At 45.5% G+C, this 20119-nt stretch overlaps 1 protein-coding gene across 1 annotated transcript in view; it reads left to right on the top strand.

Moving 5' to 3' along the window:
- LRRC58 (leucine rich repeat containing 58) overlaps nucleotides 1-14266 on the top strand; it is an 18047-nt gene extending 3781 nt beyond the window's left edge. Inside the window, exons 3-6 of the mRNA XM_010567680.1 lie at nucleotides 1-110; nucleotides 9246-9374; nucleotides 10691-10968; nucleotides 12369-14266. Of these exons, the coding sequence (XP_010565982.1) occupies nucleotides 1-110; nucleotides 9246-9374; nucleotides 10691-10968; nucleotides 12369-12577 (726 nt within the window). The 3' untranslated portion in view covers nucleotides 12578-14266. The remainder of the gene's footprint in view (nucleotides 111-9245; nucleotides 9375-10690; nucleotides 10969-12368) is intronic.
- Nucleotides 14267-20119: the final 5853 nt, after the last annotated feature.

Genomic DNA, 20119 nt, shown 5'->3' with positions numbered 1-20119 from the left:
CGCTTCGCCGAGGTGCCGCCCGCCCTGCAGGGGCTCCGCGGGCTGCAGAGCCTCAGCCTCGGCGGTAACCGCCTCCACGGCATCCCGCCCGACATCCAGGAGCTCCGCAGGTGAGGGCAGGGCGCCGGGCGGGCCGGGCCGGTCCCCCCCTCTCCACCAACCCCCCCAACCCGAGCCTCTGCCCCGGGGGGACACGACAAGAAAAGCCCCGGCAGCTGCCAGCCAAACCCGACCGGATTTTCTGGCCGCTGCTGGCAGCATGCCTCGTGTCTCCCGCTCGGGGAGCGAGTTTTGTCGGGCCTCAGGTGTCTCTGTAAGCACTGCTGCTGCTATAACGTGTCTCTTCCCCCTCGTCAGGTTGGGTTACCTGAGCTCAAAGCCGCTCTTCGAGCGGTCGATGGGCCTTCTGCGCTCGCCACGTGGGCGACTCTTTCAGGATTTCCTCGTCCTTGGGCTGCCTCGGCGCAGGGGAGGCTCTCCTGATGACGGTGTGGTTGGTACGAATGTTGACGTGCGGCAGGCACTCTGCGGCTTTGCTGTGATACAGATCTCTAGGCGAGAGCAAAATAAAACCCCTGGTCTCATGTGGCTCATGGCTGCACGATGGGTCGCAAAGGAGGATAAAGATCTGGTTGTGGCTTATGCAAACAATAGGGCCTTTCTGCTGATACGGCTCCGGTCGCATCAGGGTACTTGCTGGCATGGATGGGTTTTTGTTGTAGTTCTCTCCACCCATCCGGCTCACGTAGATCTGACAGATCAGCTGATGGATCTTCTGAAGTGTAGAGCCCTAGGCTGTCTGTGCTCAGGTGCGGTGGTATGTCTGGCTCTTGGGCTGGATCAAACCACCGTAGGCCGGTGGCATAGAAACCTATGGCTGAATCACGGCAGTTAGGAATGTTGGTGAGGTGGGAACAGATCTTAGGCAGGACTGGGTATTGACTGCCTGGATTGACCTGGGATAGGTACTTCTGAAGCTTTCCATCCTCCTGAGCCAGCCAGAGGCCATGTTCTGGCTCGCATGTTACATGCAGGCACCTCGGTGTGTTCTGCTGGTTTCTCAAGCCTCAGACTAGCCCCTCTGTGGCTCTCTGCGAAGACTTTGGGTCTGAACTTTCTTTACTCCAGCTCTTTGCCAAGGGGCTTGCCAGAGGCAGCCTCTCTTACGCAAATTCCAGCAACCTTGACCCTAAGTAGCTGGATTCGCCCTGATGGCTTAGCAGAGCTGCATCCAGCGGAAGCACGAGGTGTTGTATGCGGGGTGCTGTCTCCCATGGCCCTAGGCTGGAAGTACCAGAACTGCTTGAGTGCTGGTGGGAAACGGTTTTGTCCACTGCAATATAATACAATTGGGTATGCGGCTTTTGCCCGGATGGCACAGCATGCACCTGTTGAGGATCTGGAGCACGTCTGGGTTAAGCTAAGTTTGAGAGATGCTATGAGGCATTTTGAGTGCTAGAGAATGCACATGTCCGTCTTGGCAGAGTTGGGATGCGTCCTGGGTTGGGGCTCTCATAAGGAGGAGAAAACTCAGCTTTCTCTCTGTTCAGGAGCAGTTGCTTCAGGGATAACGAAGGAAATGAGAACAGTGGCACCAGCTTCATGGGAGGCTGGTGGAGGAGGGCAGTTGTGTGTGGGAGATGATCCACGTTGCCTCCATAGCATGCTTGGTAGCATCCAGGATGTGGCTGGGATCTGATTGTTGCACCGACCTCTGAGGCAGAGGCTCCCGGCTGCTGCTTAGATGCTCTCATCTGTGGTTATGGTTTCTCTATCTCTCTTTTTTCTTTTTTTTCCCCTCAACAAACCTCAGTCCTGCTTTTTGTTACGCTGCTGACCCTGAGAAGGTACCAGGCTGCGTAGCCTGGTACAGGCATGTGGTGCCCCAGTGGGCTCTGTGCTGTGCTCTCCATGCTGCACCACTGCCAAACTACTGCTGCATGGTTACTCTGCTTTGTTCCTCTGGCCTGTCCTGAAGCAGGCCTCCTGTTTGTCCTGTCCTGCAGCTCTTCTTGGGCTGGTTGTGCTTGAACCCCAGAATGACAATTCTGAGAGGGCAAATGCGGACAAGGCTATTGAACTGTGTGTTTATCATCACAAAATGATGTGTCAGGTAGAAAAACGAGACTAGACGCAGCTTGTGTCTGCTGCCCACGTAATCACTGCTAACTCGTTGAACTTCTGCTAATGTGTCACCATAATATAATTGAACTTTAGCTCAAGATAGCGAATCCGTGCCCCACCGGGATTGTCAGCTTCTTTACCACTATGCCATCAGTGACTCTTGTGTATCTGGGTCTGCTTAAGTAACAAAAGGGAGCAGCACACTTGCTTGCAAGAGCTGGGAGAGAACAATACTTTATAATCTAATGTTCCTCCAGAGGGAATCCTGAATCTACTCATTGGGAGCCAGATAACCAGTGACCTGAAACCCTTGCCAAAAAGATAGTAGATATGCACTGGAGAGTAGCTGCTGCCAGTCCCTCTTCCCATCTGCCACTAACAGAGGTGTCCAGAGTGTAAGCACACATAGTGTTGAAGTGGGTAAAACGAGCCTGAGCAAGGGCAGAGCAGAGCCCTTGGGCAACACGGACACATCTCTTCATTTCTGAACTCCGGGCCAGGAGGTGGGACCTGGCGTAGGTACAGGGGCTTCTGTTAACCTCACAGCTCAAGCTGCAAGTGTCCATCTCACTGTTGCTGGCAAGACAAGACTATGAGCCTTTTTCTGTATGCAACTTCCCATAAAAGAAATTTTTCTTGTGTCTTGTGGTCTCTGAGACCACAGAGGAATGCATGTAGCACTTTGACCGGACACGTTTCTCCTGCTGGTACTAGAGTTCCTGAGGCCAGCAGTTCTCTTCTTCCCGTGACCCTGGCAAACTCCCATTTGCCCCAGTCACTGATTATAGAGTTGAGCAGAGTTGCAGAGATCTATAAATACTTCTTATGTTTCCAGGGAATGTCTGAGCTCTGATGAGATTTAAAAAAAAAAAATTTGTGATAACTAAGCCTCATGTCTTTCCTCTATGCCCCACAGTTTCCTGTTGTAGTTTTTGAAGGGGTAGCACATCAGTTTTAGTGAAGGTCAGGAATACAGCAGGTAAGGAGCCTACGCAGTGAAGTTGAAAGAATAGAAAGCTGATGGGTCCGATCTGCCGAAGGAGAAGGAACATGCTGGCAACTGCAAGTGCAAAAGCACTGGAATGAGAGACGTGTGCCGTGTGTTGTTAATCACATGAAGACAGTAATTCCACAACTTTGCAGCAAGCTGGGGTCAGGCATTTTGTGCAAAACCTTTTCTCTAGCATGTTCCTAGTGATTTGGCAAGTTAAGAAACAGCAGTAAGAACCGCAGACAGTCCTGCTGCTGTCTTGTCTTACTCCCAGCCTCAGCATCTGCCCCATCCTTGCCCACACAAATCTTTGTGTGCAGTGCAAGATCCTGCGTGGAAGGTGAGTGTCTTTCACCTGATTATCAGTTACCTCCTAGGCTGTTGTAGAGGGACCACCTATAGATGTTCTGATGCTTGAAACTTCCTTCATTGACATGGCTTTGTAAGCGGATGATCATGATTGCTCTGGTGATGGCAGCAGGATGCTGCTGATCATAGCGTGCTGGCACCAAGAATGAATAGCCTTTGCATTAGGAAAATGCAGTACTCTTTCCTCCTAATGCCACTGTAAGCGTCTGTGGTGACCTGCAACAGCCTCTTATGTTTCTGAGAAAGGTAAGCGTGGACCCTGCTGAGGGCTTTTTTTAATCATGTTGAGGCTGTGCCAGCTCCTTCTGTATGCCCACCACCCCCAGTTACTGTCAGCTAGCAGTGTGAGTATGATGCAAGACCTCAGTTGCAGCACTGGCCGTTGCTGTGAATTTAGAGTAGAAAATGCACCAGATGGGTGAGAGCAGCCCTCTTTGCTTTGCTTTGCTATTTGTTGCCAGATAAAAGATGAGCTTAGCATAGGTAGACATAAGTGTCATCTTTTCTGTAGTTCTTCCTCCAACATTGACCTTGCTGTGTTTTCGGTGTGAGATGTTATGGTCAGTCACTCTCTCAGATTCCATTCACAGCCCCCAGCAGCTCCTGAACTGTGATCTGTGTAGACATCCCACTTCTGCGTTGGCTGTGTGTATCCTTCCTCTGCTGATCCAGCTGGGGATGCGCTAAGGGGCAACATGTATTATAGCTGGTGAGCTAGAAACGTGGTCATCTACTTGTGTCCATTCTGGACAAAATTTGTTTGACAAGTCTGGTAAAATACAGCTCTGATCTTCACTGTCTAACTGTGGCTTTTGGCTTAAGGGTGCATCGATTGCCCTGATCAGCGTGCTCGCTTGGGGAAATGTCTTGCAAGTGCCCCGTAAAGGGAAAAATTCTTAACAGCTTAGCGAAAGGCAATCGATACCTTGGCCCTCCCGATGTGAATTTTGAGTTTAGTCTTACTCTTCTAGTGAATACTGTTGCGCTCAGTAGAGTGCCAGGAGCAGGCGGAAAGAGCGTGGAAAAGAGCCAGGCTCCTTCCAGGCGTCTGCCGTGCATGCTCCTTTCCTTCTTGCTTGGATTCCTCTAGTAAAACCCAGTTGTGCAAGGGCTGGGATCAAAGGCCTCAAACGCCTAACTGGATTCACCCAAGTTTTTTGTAAAGTCTTAGATGCTATGAAAACCAGAGTATTTGCTTTTATTCGTGGGTAGTATTAAGCATGTTAGACAAGCATGCACTTAAGAATGGCTGTTACAGTGTGGGAAAAACGGCAAGTGAGGCTTTGATAAAGATACAGCATTAGGAAATCTGTTTGCTGCCTCCCTTTTTCTTCCCCTCTTCAAACGTTTTGCAAATAGTTTTCAGACAACCGTTTGATCTTAAATTTGCTTGTCAGCAAAGGCTATGCAGTTCTCTCAGGAATTAGCAAATCGTAGAACAGGGTTAACAGGAGTGTATTGTGGGCTGCTTTTAAATTCCTCCCTTGCATGAGCCTCAAAACTGCCTGGAAATTTCTTGCTAAAAAGTTTATCTTAAAAAGACCTGGAGCTATTTCAGGCTCATTGTTTCTTTTTTAGATTACCTGTTTAGATGCATCTGTTTGATGTCAGTGGTTGAATTTTATCCAAAGAAGCATCTGTGGGGAAACAGGGTGGATTGAAAATTTGAGTATCTTCTACGCCAGAAGACATTCTCGCCTTGAAACATGACTATGAAAGTTATCATGGTAATTGATAGGGTATCAGAAATACCTCTAGTGCTCAGAGTGGGCTCTTCTTAGTGTTTTGGGGCTTTTTGATTTGTTTTGTGCTATACGATGACCTGGAAACCTCAAGAACATACTCAAGCAAGAATGTACATTCTGTTGGCGTGTTAAACTTTGCTGCCACCACCTGAATCAATTCATAGTTGTTTGAGCATTCCCCCATGCCCTTTCCATATGTAAAAGGATTCACACGGCCACCCTACAGCCCTGTGGTGTGAAATCCCCTGCTAGAGAGGAACGACACGCGATGGGCTCGACGTGCTGGCTGCTGCTTGGCCGCAATTAGTACTGGCTGCGCTGAGCGAGAAGCCTGCTGGATATGAGGCTGAAAGGGACTCTGGCCTTTTATTAGTGTATTTGTAAACATTTCTAAAAGGCAGGGAAAGTGTCAGCCCCTGTCAGTTACTCTGTAAAATGGGAGGGTTTTTCAGTTTTTGTTGAGATGGATTGTGTCGGTGTTTTTCCCTTCTTGAAACTTGTTCAGCCAGAGCCTGTGTGGCAGGTTGGAAGTACATCATTTATTCTAGCTTCAAAAATAGGAACTGAGCTTACGTTCGTTTGAGGCTGGTTGCTCTCTGGCTTTTCTAAGTTCCTGGACTGACTTCTGAAAGTACAGAAAAATTCCAGCTCTCCCTCTGTGTACACAGTGATGCATGAGACCTTAGCTGGCTGGTCCAAATGACTATACAGATTAATGATTGTCAGAAAAACTGGGTCTTGGTGTGAAAGGTTAGTTAGAAGTATTCACTAAGCTCAGTCCCGTCTCTGCTGTGGTCCTCATGTGAAAAACTATGGTAAACGGTGTGGCTTGCCTCGTTGCAGGCTCTTTTGTGAGGAGGGCAGAGCTCAGCAGTGCTTTTGCTCGTCTTACCAAGCAGCAAACTGCTTTCTGAGTAGGACAGCTCGAGACTCGGCATTGCCTTGGCCTTTAGGTACGGCTTTAGCGCGACGTGAAAATCAGGCCAGGAGTAGATGAGCTGGGAGCGAACTGTGGCCGTTGAGCGCTCGTTACAAAAGGGTTGTGTCTCTGGAAAATCCTTGCCTGTGTCATGATTAGCTTTGCTCAAACAATTCTTGACACTTTAATTTGATGCAGAAATGACTGTTGTTAATTTCTCCATCTTGCTGAGCCAAGACTGGGCTAGATCCTTCTTTCTAGCAAATTGTATTTTGGGGGACGGGAGTTATAGATTTCTTTTGCCTACTGAGCAGTGTTTCAGTGGAAGCTATCAGAATATCTTTGCTATATTTAAAATCAGTTTCTTTATAGTTTCAAAGCCTCTTCCCTGTGCTTTTTTAAGAAATTTATCATCTAATTCATATCTTAAGTTGATGTTGGAAATTCTGAATTTGCTGTACTAGACTGGACCCGGTGAGTTGTTAGTCTACCAACCTCAAAAAGATGATTCAGAAGATAGGTACAAAGAAAACAATTTTTAAGAAACCCATTGTTGCCGCTGAAGGGGAGTTACCTTATTTAGTGGATTTTTAGTTAGAATCAGCTTGTAGTCTGATGTTGGGGCTTTATATCCTAGCTAGTATAACTGAGTGTTCTCATTACACAGACTTTACAAAGAACAGATTTGAAAGCTGTAAGTAGTTTCTAGGCAGTGTTTTTACAGTTTGTGTAGTAAGCTGCTCTTGAAACTTAGGCATTTCATGCCTTGAAATGAATTTCCAAACCATCTTTTACCATATATTTTGCACCCCTCTTCCCCTTCCCTGGTAGTATGGTTTTTTACACAATGTGGCTTTATGGTCATTGTTGTCTTAAAACACAGAGGATGAAGAGTTAATTATTCACTTTTCCTAGGAAGTGGAAACTTGTACATGTCTAAGCCTTGTTTAAACATTGAAATCCACGTTACTAGAATTCCCTTGCCCAACAGTTTTCAGTGTGGGCTCCAGCCATGGCATGGAGTTAAAACATGCCTAGGAATTGTATGGTCAGCAGTTAAGTCCCTAATGAGAGCCAAGCAGCCTAAATCCACCTTGGGAAACAATGGAGGTTGCAGAAGGAATTTTGGTTAAAACTTGGGGCTTTGTTAGGGGATCAAAATTTAATTAAAAATAATCTCCCCTTGATGTAGTCTCTGCACAGCAGCCTTCCTCCTACCCCCACTCCTCACCTACAGGTTGTCTGTGCAGAAGAGAGGCTGCTTTTGAGCAGTGGGGTTTCGGTGGTGGGTTTTTTCCTGGCTGCTTTCTCACATGTTCAGAATGACTTCCAAATGTGCTGTCCCACTTGATCTCTCAGCTGAAGCAAGTGTAGTTCTTCCTTTCATATACTCAGATTCAGTTTAAGGCTTAATTTTGTGCCCACTTTGTCAAATTTCAGTTATTTAGCTTACCTCTGACATACTCCAAACAGGTGAGTGAATCCGGGGGATGTTAAGCTCTGTGAGCTTCTCCTGGTATGTTGCAGAGGTCTGTCGTTCTGTTCTTCGCTGTTAGGCAGATGGACCTTTGTGCTGTGTTAGTGGCCCCCGTAGCCCAAGCAGATGCTGTCACTGGATCTTTGGGGTTCAAGTTTCTTGCAAGAACTGAAGGAAATAGTCTCTTTCTACCATTCTTCTGCTCCATCCCAGGGAGAACCTCAGAGAGGAGCTTCTCCAGCATTCCACACGTGCTGGGGCACAGTTGCAGGGTTCAGACCTTCTCCGGGTCAACCACCATGTCCCTTGAGTGGTTTGGTTGTGTGTTTCTTTGCCAGTTGTATCCATAGCCTTTCTCAGTTGCTGGGGTGAGATGAAGGTGTCTCCTATTCCGAGTAGGTCATTAGCTGTTCTTAAAGAAAGGGTGATGGAGCCTGGATGACTTCTCTTTCCCTTACCTGCGGGGAATGCTTGGTGGATCAGAGAGGGCCAATATACACTGTAGTTGGGCAGCTAACCTGAGTATGTACCAGAGATCTTGAACCAGCACCTGCAGACAGGACCAGGGGATCCACCTTTTTCAGGCATTGGAAAAAGTATTGTCTGGACCGTGATTAGCAATGGTGTTGCTTCCCAGCCAGAAGTACCGAAACTGAACCTGCCTTTGCTCCTCTTCCAGGCAGCGTCTGAGAACAGGGGAGGAAAACTATTTGACTCTGTGAAATGGGGACTTGAAGCTATTATGTCAAAGAGAAGTGCTTGCCAATTTTTCTTCCTAGAAGGACAGAGATGCACAGCAAATACTGTCTGCTCCATCTGGCAGAAGGGATCTAGTGCCTCTCTTTGTTCCTGTCTCCCATCCACTGAGTTTTCACAGGATGTCCAGTGACTTTTTTTATTTATTTTTTATTATTATTTAAGCCCAAACTACGGTTAAGTCTTGCTAATGTTTTTGGTAGCTTTGGGCTCCATGACTTCAGTATACTGAAATCAATCTGAGAAATTGCATGCATGTGCTTGTGTGACTTAGATGTGCTCTGTGCTGTTGTGGCTGTGGTGTTCTCCGTATGTGAATTGTATCAAAGTGGGACTGGCTGCCTCTGACTTCTGCTGAAAGGTTGCAGTTAGTCATGGAGGAGTCAAATGATACCATAAAGAGCGACTAGCGCCTGTGCAGGGCCAGGATTTTCAAGGAGAGCCACTGCTCTCTTGCTTTGCTCCTATTGAAACTGAGAACTCCCACTGGCTGCAGCAGGAGCTGCGTCAGTGCTGCAGACCCTGCGTGCGCAGGCTGCTCCTCCTTGGACATAGGAGCAGGAGCTTTGCATCTGGGGTTGGTGTAGGAATACATAGTTGTCTGGTGCCTACCTACAGGTGTAACGGTGACTGCAGGAGGCTGGAGGTAAATTTTAACATTATCTGTTGTGAAACAGCAGCTCTGTTGTAATTTTGATGTGCAACTCAGCTTTTTTTTTTTTTTTCCCCCTCAGCAAATTATCTTATGCACAGTCATCTGTAAGTTTTCTTTAAGAAATGGCAGGAGATGACAAGACCTAGTGTTAAATGAAACTGAAAATTACCTTAATGAAATAATGCAGTGTTTTCTCTTCTCTTTTTCAGTTTAGAGTTTCTATACCTTGGAGGGAATTTCATTACTTCAATTCCACCTGAATTAGCAAACCTGCCTTCTCTAAGTTATCTAGTTCTGTGTGACAACAAGATCCAGAGCATTCCACCTCAGCTGGCACAGTGAGTATTTACTGTCATCAGCCACCAGCTGTAACTCTTGACTTTTTCTCCTGCATGTGTGGATAAAAGCACCTGGGAGGACCTATTTGTCCTTCAGTTTGTTAATGTGACTAGACTTGAATGAGAAGATCCTTAGCATGGTGCACTGCGGGCAGACCATGAATATATAGTATGGAAATCTCAATCAAAGGGTTATGGGGAAAAAAAATGTCATCAAGTATACATTTTAAGGTAAATAAATAGATTGTACAGGGAGCCCTGAGAAGTACCTGGGCAACTTGGAAAAGATAAACTGCCATGCTACTGTATTCTTAGTGATGAATGCTTGGTCTGTTTTGTCTTTCACCCAAAACCTTTTTGTGTGTGCTTTTGTGTTGTACCATCCTCTGTGTTCCCTTGGCATTTCTTACTCTAGGATCTCAGAATGTTTTCGTGCTGGTTAAATCCTCAAGCACAGTTCTAGAAGATAAGTTACTGCTTTGTCTGTTTCATAATGGGGAAAAGAGGACACTGCAAACTCTGTACGGGTAGCCTAAGATGGGAGGTGAAGAATTCAGTGTGTAGCTGTAACCCCAAAAGCAACTGAATGGCAGCACGGAGTTTTCTGAGTTGGAATTTGATGGTGTAGTGGGATTACTCTTGATGTACAATGTCCAGTTGTTTTGTAACTTGTACTGGTCTGAGAGCATCCCTGGACACTGCGCTGCAGCATTGCTTTGTGCTTCCTGAGAGAGGAGAATGCCTCCTCCAAAAGCCAAAAAACTGCTTGTCACCCATGGCGATGCTAGCCTGGCCTGACCTTGCGTACCTTTTGAGATCTAATAGTATCACAAAGCAAGGTGGTGCAGCCACATGCAAAGAAAACACGGGGTTTTCCAGGGTTGGCTGCCTACCAGCAATCATCTTTAATGCATGAGTGAAAGCAGGTGACTTATTCAAACTATTGCACAGAACCGTTCTTGATGCATGCACTGGGTACAAGGAAACATTATCTCCCCTGAAAGCACTCAGTTTGTATACTTTTGTTCTGTGCTACCTTTTTTGGGGTATGTGTGGGGGGGCAATACTGAGAGGGACAGCAGCATATTTAAGACTGTATTTCTTTAACAGGCATTCCAGAGCTGAGCCAAGTTTTCTAGGGCATTGTGTGTGCTGGAGTAACAGCAGCTCTTTTAGCATGAGTTTATGCTTTAAAAGGAAGAAAAGCCAAGGAAAAAGAAACTGGTGGGAGAGGGGAGAGTAATCGGGTCTGTGGAACGCAGCTGCGGAATGATTTTGCTTGCACATCTTGACTGGGTTTCCATCTCCATCCTCAGGCTGCATTCCCTGCGCTCCCTTAGCCTGCACAATAACCTGCTGACTTACCTTCCTCGAGAGATCCTTAACCTGGTTCACCTGGAAGAGCTGAGCTTGCGTGGGAACCCACTGGTGGTTCGCTTTGTCCGTGACCTGACCTACAATCCCCCGAGCCTTCAGGAACTGGCTGGACGCACAGTTAAAACTCGCAATGTTCCCTATGCTCCCAGTGATCTCCCGGAGAATCTTGTCCGGTATCTGAGCTTGGCCAGCAACTGTCCCAATCCTAAATGTGGGGGTAAGTTCACCGCTCTGATTCCTGCTTTTACCTGATGGGTTTTCTTTCCCTTTGACTTGCCATGACTTTAGTAGCTCAGTCAGGTTCGATGTGTTGTTCACTTAGAAACAAGGTTCGAAGTTGTAGTGCTGGTTTGCTCTATTTGCATGGGATTGTAAGACAGTATTTCTGTTGGAGTCTTTGCAACTCATCCCAGCACTCCGCTATGCTTTTATGGTCTGAAGCTTCCAATCCGTCTGCCCCGAAGTAGTTCAGAGTAAGTAATGCACAGGAGAACTTTTGCAAGCACTCTTGCTGAACAGCAAGCTTCATTTCTGCATGGAAAAGAGGAGAGAGGCTATAGGGCTTGGCAATTACCAAGAGCAACTTGTTTAGCTCTTGCTTGGGACTACTAGCGTGTAGTTCCTGGAAGGAGAGGACTTCATAGAAAAGCCTGGAATGCTTGGCCTTAATTTGGTTTAATGCTTAATCTTTATCCAGAGTAAACGATCTATGCGTTTAGCCTTTAGAAGATTAAGGAAAAAAATCATTAATTAGTATCTACCCTGCAGTCATAACGCAGGCTGTTATCTTATCTCCTTACAGGACAATATCAAAGCATGCTCTGTAAGCAAAGGCAGAAGGGCTGGAACTTGTGTTGAAAGGGAAAGAAAGGTTTCCTTTTTTAGAGCTTTGCACAGCTTGGATAACAGTGGATTGGTGTTGCTCTTTTTCACTTTTCCTTTTGAACTAGCACAGTGCTGCAGTGTTGCTCTAGCACTGCAGGAGAAAAGCTTACTCCAGACCAGCTAGGACTTAAAACACCGCTGGAAGCTTCTGAAAACGTCAGTGTCTGAAATGGCTTGCTGTGAGGGGAAGAGAACGTAATTGTGTGTTACAGCAACACTGTTGCCATGGAAAGTACCATCCAAACTCAGCATGGTGACTTCACTCAAGCAGAAGAAAAGTAGAGCTATGAAGGGCTATTTGTGAACGCATTTTTGCTAGCTGGTACAAGAGGTTTTACAAGTTTGAAAATAGAGTGGATGAATTAATTTGACATTTAAGAAGTCTGCAAATTTCCAGCCTGATATTTCTTCCCTAATGGTTAGAAGAAATTGCCAAATTCTTTGGAAGTAGGTGCCCTGTGTCCTTTCATGTAGAGTGTGCTGTTTTGAATCGCCTACCAAATACAGTTCTACAGGAGTTGGGGGTTTTTTTGTGAAGAAAAGAAACTTCACATTTTCATAGGTGTCCTGGTCCCTTCTCTTCCTCCAGTATCCCTTGTGCTTCCGCATTCAGTGCAGTGTCAATTAAATCCTAATTTGAGGCATTTGCACCAGCTGCAACAACCTTGTAAGGTTTACGGATTTCTCCGCACGGTGTCTCTCATGTCGTTGCTGTTCCCTCTGCCCTTACAGGTGTCTACTTTGACAGCTGCGTCCGACAAATCAAGTTCGTTGACTTCTGTGGGAAGTATCGCCTCCCGCTGATGCACTACCTGTGCTCCCCAGAGTGCTCCTCTCCCTGCAGCTCTGCCTCCCAGAGCTCCACTTCCCAGAGCGAGTCCGACTCCGAGGACGAAGCCAGCGTCGCTGCGCGCAGGATGCAGAAAGTCCTTCTGGGATAATGGGGAGCGAGAGGGGAAGACGGGAAGGAAAACGTGTTTGAAAAGCAGTAATGGAACAGCGAAGCATGAGCCTCTGGGCTGAAGGGCTCACGAGAAACTGTCCTCAAGTCCATGTAAAGGGCAGAACATCTTAGCAAGCCTAGACTTGCTTGGTGCAGTGCTACTTAGGAGAACTAACTCGGTGGCATACTGCCTGTAGCATGCCTGGGGTTGTTAGAAACATCTCCTGTCTGGGAGACGTCCCCCCTCCCTCGTACGGGCTGGGGAGGGGGATTTGTTCTCACTGGCGGATTGAGAAGGGTTTTAATATATGACACTTCACTGGACTTCAGTCATCCTGCAGAGCAAAGGAGACTGTCCAGATCTTTTAACACTGTGGTAAATCAGAAACAGGCTAATGATGCCATGTGAGTATGTATGGGCCCCAATGTTTTATATAGTGTTTTGATTCTTGGCTGTCTCCTTTGATTTCAGTTACAGATTTTAGACCCATCCACTAGAAATGGGAGTTGTGTTGGGGTTTTTTTGTTCAGGAGTAGATTTTTCCAAACTCTGGTTATTCTTTCTTTGCCTAGAGGCGTAGGGTCCCTGTGCTGTTACAGATGTTACAGCCATCATAGAACTGAGCCACCTTTTTTTCTCCCTTGTTATACCAAGCTGCTCTTAGTGTTTCCTCCTAACTGTATTCATTATTTTTCCTTGCTCTGCCTCTTCCCATTACACCTGGAGCATTGCTGTCTTTATGGTGCCTTCAGAAAACAGACGAGTTGTGCTATTGAGACTTGGTATTACTTCAGACTTGTGACCGTACATGCCTATGCAAGGGACCAGATGCGATGCTCTGTATCATGTTTTTGAGACTCAGCTTGCTGGAGCATATCTGCTTTTATATCTGTGAATTGCAGGAAAGGTCTTGAGTGACATTTCTAACCAGCCATGTCCCCCTGCTGCAGGTAGCTCTGCTATGCTTGGTACAGAGTTACTTTCTGTCTTTAAGGTCATCTGCTTAAAGTAGGCAGCAGCTTAATGAATTGGAAGTACTGAGAGAAGTGCTGTGGAGAATGTTTTGTTGGTGTTTTTTTTTCCTTATTCATAACATGAGAGGAAAAGCCAGTAGGGAGGCTAAGGCGTGTTGTCCAAGCATCTTGCATGAGGTGGCTTTGAAACCTCTTCCTTATTTATTTGTTTGCATTTGCTCTTGTTAGAATAGCTTTGGCAGTCTGTTGGGTTGTTCAAATAACACATTCAGTTATCTTAAACTATGTTTAAAGGAAAGCTGCAGAAAATAGCTCAGATTTTCTAAGTATCAAATAGCTTATAAAAATTAGTATTATGAATTGGCAGGTATCTATAAATCTACTTTATGGGGCTGTTGTGTGTTTTGCTCAGTGAGAGCTGCCCCTTTATTAATATTTCATGGCAGACAGTCCTTTTGATGCAGTTTCAGCTTGAGCAAATCCAACTGTGCCTTCGAATGCATGAGCAGAGCAAATACATTGTGTTAAGAAGCTGAATGAACAAGAAAAACTTTTCTTAACCCACTTTGGTCCTAAGGGGGAAATTAAAAACCTGTGCTCCTCTCCTGCATTCAGAAAACGCAGGTACCTGTTTGAATATCTTATGGCAGCTCTGTGTTAATGGTCCTGTTTAATTATATTTGACACTTTATATATTAAAGCACTTTGATAATTCCACTCTTTTTAACTAACTTTAGTGATTTTTTTTTTTCAATTAGACTACATTATTTCCTTTAATGTGACCTGAAGAACGAGGTCTGTGAAACTTTGTACATTCCAGTCTGTCTTGGTGTGCAGGTTGAACTTCTTGCCTTGCATTTCCTTGGCAGCACTGCTCATTTCCCCAGTTTCCTTTGGAGAGAACTGGAATTTGGAAGAAATTATCTGGTTGTAAAATAGCACCCCGTCCATTATTAATCATTGCAACTTAGTCTGAAGATTCCACATACGCACAGATCCACAAGGAACTAAATTGCACGTGCTCTGTGCCTTTCCCAATAATTTTTTTTTAAAGTATATTTTTAAGACACAATAAGGTATATGTGCAAAGCAACTGGATGTCACTTTAGCAAATTCTGTGAGGTTTGCTTGGGAAAGAAGAACCTACAGATTTTGAGAGAAACCAACTGCATGCTGTTATTTAAATTGGGATCAGTGAGTGGCCTGTGTTTTGTTCTTCATCTCCTCTTTCAGATGCTTCCTCCTGTCCCAAGTGAATATCATCACACCAGTGCTGAAGGACAGTAAACTGATTGCAGAGCCACAATTTTAAATTGGCTGCTAGTGTAACAGTAGTGAGCAACTGAGTGATCTAGAGCTTGACTCTTCTGCCAGTGTAAGTGAGCCACACAAGTTGAGATCTCAAGATCTTCTGAGCTCAGGGCCATGAGGTACCACCTTCCTTTCTTCTCTTTAGCAGCAGCTGTCTTGAAGTCATGCATTTTTTCACTTCACAAAGTTAGATTTCACCACAGTTCCTGTTTGCACAGTAGCACCTCTCTGTGTGACGGGTTAAGACCAGTGGTGGCTGGTTCTAATTTAGCTCGATCTTAACTGCATTTTCTTTCCTAAGTGAACAGGCATCCCATTTCTGCCCCCATTTTAGTAGGGCCAATAGGCTAACCTTTTTTCACAGCTTCTTCACTGTAGCCAGATCAAAACTTGACAGCTTATGCAGTTGATATCTCTGTGCATTTTTTAGACTTGATAAAATGTCTTATCTCTTAAAAAATTTATATGTATTCCTGAGTATAGCTACCAGTTTTTCTTTTTTGCTGCTGGGCTTTAAAGTGCAATTCAAGTAAGTCAGAATTTAAAACTATCAAGGACTTGTAAGAAAAACAAACGGTGGGTTGGCTGTGGATTTGAGAGGACTAGGGATGCAGGTTTGTACTGTAGTGTCTAATGTACTGAGCGGGAGTCAAGTTTTTCCAGCAGTTGTTAGCCCCCTAAAGACTGGAAAATGTACTTGGCAATAAAATAGGTAAGACAAAACTTGAAGCTACACTGTTGGATGGTTCCTACTGTCCCCTTCTTGGGGGCCCTGAGAAGTAGACAGTGGTTTTGCCAGCATTATAGCTCTTTTTGTCAGTTTTAAACAGTGGATTTCAGTTCCTACAGATGCGTCTCTGAGTGAAGTCTTCAGTCAGTGTTTTGGTATCAGTCCCCTTGTTGCTGCAGCAGCCCAGCATGTCCGGCTTTTGAAACCGTTCTTGAGCTGAGACATGAGAGCGTGAAGCCGAGTTGCTCATTCCTTCTTCCCCGTGGGGCCCGGGTCCCTGCCTGCATTCATCCTCTGCCCCGCCGTCTCTCTGCCAAGGGGAGCTGCTGGTGCGTTTCTGAATGCAGGTACTTAATGTGAACAGTGGGGTCGTGTTAAAAAGAAGCAAAATATCAATTTGACTGGAAGCAACTTACACAGTTGCCAATTCTTTTATGTTTCCCTTTCTTTAGTAAGAGGTGAGACTTGAGGAAGTCAGTAATGAATATTTAAACATACTCTGGAGTGGCCAGATGCAGTTTTTCAGGGGTTTCTGTCCTGGTCATTTTAAGTCTTTGAAATCTTGTGTTGAATTATAATGGGAATTGGGGGGAGGGAGAGGAGAACCAGCTCCTTTTTGTTCCTTACTCTTGTTGGCAATAATGAATGGAAGGAATTTAATCCAATGAAAGTAATGAAACTTAATCCCTGCAATGTGTCTTTGTTACCCAGTTCAAAGAACTATTTTAACGCATCTTATTCACACGATGCCCTCCCTTCCCAACTGAAGATACTTCAAATAGACTACTTCAGAATGCACACTAATACAGCAGTAACTCTATCTTGGAAACCTTTCTATTGATTATTTCATCTGCCTCCCTGACTAGAGGATTGATCTTTTACTGACCTGAACATTAAGGGTAGAAAGGGTTCTCATCCAGCCCTCTTGCTGAATTTTTATCATGAGCATTTGTTTTAGGAAAAGTGCCTTATGTTTCTAAAAGTGTATTTTGCTAGGAATGTATGAATGTAGAATATCTCTAACAGTATTTCATTATGAGCTGTAAAACAAATTGTAAACACTAAACCAAAAATGTTATTTCTACAGTTGTCTGTCCATTATTTGCCGGCATCTCGATTCTGGTATTGCTTCAGGCAAAACCCTTGCAGAATTGTAAACATTAAAAATGGGGCTATACATGGTCGGGGAACAGATGAGATTTGACCTGTGCTGTGTAAAACCAAGAGTAGGTGAGACTTCCCAAGGGACTGCTGAAACTCCTGGCTTTTGGGGCCCACTTGTGACAAACCAGTGTGTGTTACAGACCAGACCCTCTTTTGCTTCTGGTATAGGGTTGCAGAAATCTGCTCCACAGTTTAAAGATAGAAGTAACTCACTGGCAGATAAATAGATGAACAAGAGAAGGCGGTGTCATGGTGGAGTTTTCCAGTAATACGAAACAGTTCTAAACTTCTTGAATTGTTTCTCTCTTAATGTGCTAACCTTGAAACCTGTAAATGACTTTCTGAATGTTAATTTTCTGATCATGTTAACTGGCTAATGTGTTCCCATTTCTTGTGTAATCCCATGTTTCCTCCTACATCCTGAAGAGTTTTTGTGATCTATTGCCAAAATGTTTCGGATCCTGCCGTGCAATTACCAGTTGTCAGTGCAGAAATGTGGTGTATTGGAAAATGGGACAGTGGGAAACAAGAATTACTCGATATTAACTTCAGCAGGAACTATTTCAGAGATGGTTCAACTGCATGTGTAATGAAAAACCTCTCCAATTATGCAGCAGCCCCGTTTCAAATAACATAAAATACTGAGGAATAAGTGACCTTGCCTGTAACAGCCAGGCTGAGAATGTTCCTGCCTCTTTTTGTTAACTAATTTAAAGATACCCTTTTCTGTGGCTTCTTAATACCTTTCTTATATTCGGAAACAAAATCACAGAAGTGCTGGTTCAAAGGAACCTCTGGTGGTCTCTAGGCCAGCCTCTTGATTTAAGCAGGACTATTGCCAGCACTAGTTGAGGTCGCTGTGGGTTTGTCTAGCTGACTCCTAGAAACTTCCAAGGGTGAAGAGTCCCCAGTCTCTGCCTCTGGTGCTGTCATTTCCTCCTGATGCAGAAGTCTCTCCAAATGTCCAACTTCTTCCTGACATTAGTTGCCTGTCTTGGCTTTCAAACTTTCTTCTCTGCTTTTAGCACTAATGCAATGAGAAGAGTGTGACTGAAACGTGAGTTACGTAGATGCCTGAAGCAGATGCTCAGAATGTCAAACTGACATTTTAGGCTTATGCAGAATTGCACAGATCTAAAAGGGAGCATTATGTTGATGCTTTGGAAGTGCTCTTCATGAAGTAGAGCTATATATGTCCTACTCAGATGGGCTGCCTTAGGTGATCAAGACAGCTAGAGCTGAATGTATGCACCTTTTCCTCTGCACTAAGGTTGTGAGTTGCAGTTGCCAACCATTGAAAGAAATTTATTGGAAGAAAGTTAGTCCTAGTGCTGCCTTGAAGAAGGCCAGGGCCATCTGCACCCTTAGTCAGAGTCTGGAGATGACATGCCGTGTCGAGTGTCTCTTCCAATAGCCACTGCTGTATGGTGACTTATCAGAGGCAGATTGAGAGCATGTGTTCTTGTACTACAGCTTGCTGTGGTCTCCTCTCTCACCAGTCAGCAAAGTGGAGAGTTTTGACAAGGAGGTTTAACAGCAGCCAAGGTCCTTTTAGGGTGGAGGGGAAGGTAATCCATAGTAGAGCCCAAGTCCTGCTTCCAACCGGTCTTTTGTGGCAAGGTGACACCAGCTCATCTGGTGTCAGTTCAAGAACTGGTCACCCAGGGAACACCCAGGACCCTTCTCTTTGTCCTGGCCTGGGACTTACTGGTGGCAGCTCAAAGCTTGCTGTGAGACTGGCAAAGGATTAACGTATCTTCAGAGTGTTGTCCAAACGCCTCCTCTGTAACTCCTTCTTGACTCTGGAAAAAGCAGGACCTGAAGTCAGTACTGATTAGCAAGTTGTAAGTTTATCCTAAATATTACACTTTGATCAGAGTGTCAAAGCCCCACAAGGCTGGCTGCTGTTTACACATCTCTGAAGATCATTGCTGGTGTGTTGGCAAATGAATGATTTCACTAAGCTGCATCATTGCTTGTGTAAGGGAACGTGACACATCAGGAGTATGACAAGGTCCTTGCCTGTGCTGTGACACAGATGCTGATGAACTGGTAAGTTGGGAGGGCAAACAAACCCTTCATCTGGATGATAGCGCGGGTGGGGGCAGGGGGTCACAAGCTGAAGCCCAGCAGGTCGGCGTGTCACCCTTTTAGATCAGCAAGGACACAGACATCTACTGCTGGTGAAAGGACCTGTATGAAAGGCGCAGGATTGTTTTGTTTGGGGGTTGTCCCTGGAAGAGTACATTTCAGCCTTAGGGCTTTGAAAAATGGATAGGAAAAGAAAATGCTGCTGTGGAAAAATGTTTTTCCATAATTCCTGGGGGTCCTGGCATCCATAACAAAAGTGACTTTATAACAAACATGCATAATACTGAGCAAACGTTGTCCTTGGTGCCAGACGACATTATGTGGTTGCTCTCCAAAGCCTTACTTTGCAAATGCTGTGTTATTAACTGTGGGGAGGGCGGCCCCGTTGTTCCTCAGGAACAAGAGCCACCTGGTTGGCGTAGGTGACTTAACGGATTCTGCTTGTGAGCAGGATGACACCGAACAAGTTTTCCCCAAGCTGGCAGCTCATGGGAATGGGAGGAGTGTGGATGCAGAGCTGGATGCTAGGAGACCTTACATTTCCCTTAATAGCCCTCCACTTCAAACACGCCAGGTATTTTTTTTGGGGGGGGAAGTTTGGCTTTTGGAGAATGTCCTTTCCATCAGGTAAATGGGTCACTGCAACTCTCACCTTGGTGGAGGATCCCTCCAAGGTGCTCAGGGCAGTACTTTGTATCTCCGTGTATTCCCCTGCTCTCGGTCCGAGGGCCTGTGGGGCTCCCCGAACTCAGCCCCCTGCCCGTAAAACCTCCCCGCAGGCAGAGGGGGCTGCCGAAACCACTGGCTGAACCCGGCGCTTTGTTTCTGTTGCGCGTAGCCCTGCTGAAAAGGACTCGCTGGAAGATTTTAAAACATCCCTTGCGTTTATAAAACCAAATACCCTTTATAATCTAAATCAGACCGGAGTGGTTTGCAGCAGTGTTTTTTATCTTCAAATAAACACTGCAATGTGTTTTCCAAAGTTGGGTTCCCTCGTTAATCTCTTCAGATATTTGGACTTAAATTGCATCTTTTTGTTTGTTTTTCTTTCTTTCTTTAAAGCAGTCGCGAGTCTTCTACTGTGAGATGTAATCATAAAAGGCCTTGCAAAAAACCCCCGTGTGACTGGGCTCGTCGAAACACGTTTTGAAACGGTCCAGGAATGTCTGAAACTTTATGTTGGTCTTTCATAACTTACAACCCCATCTGGCTGCCTTGCGCTTTGAAAACCTGTTCAGAGATGACCCTTTGCCATGGTTTGTAGGGGAA

Source organism: Haliaeetus leucocephalus, unplaced genomic scaffold (assembly GCF_000737465.1).
Source record: "Haliaeetus leucocephalus isolate CR32 unplaced genomic scaffold, Haliaeetus_leucocephalus-4.0 Scaffold228, whole genome shotgun sequence".
Lineage (NCBI taxonomy): Eukaryota > Metazoa > Chordata > Aves > Accipitriformes > Accipitridae > Haliaeetus > Haliaeetus leucocephalus.
The sequence above is the reverse complement of the archived record's forward strand: the minus strand, read 5'-3'. Positions and strand labels throughout refer to the sequence as shown.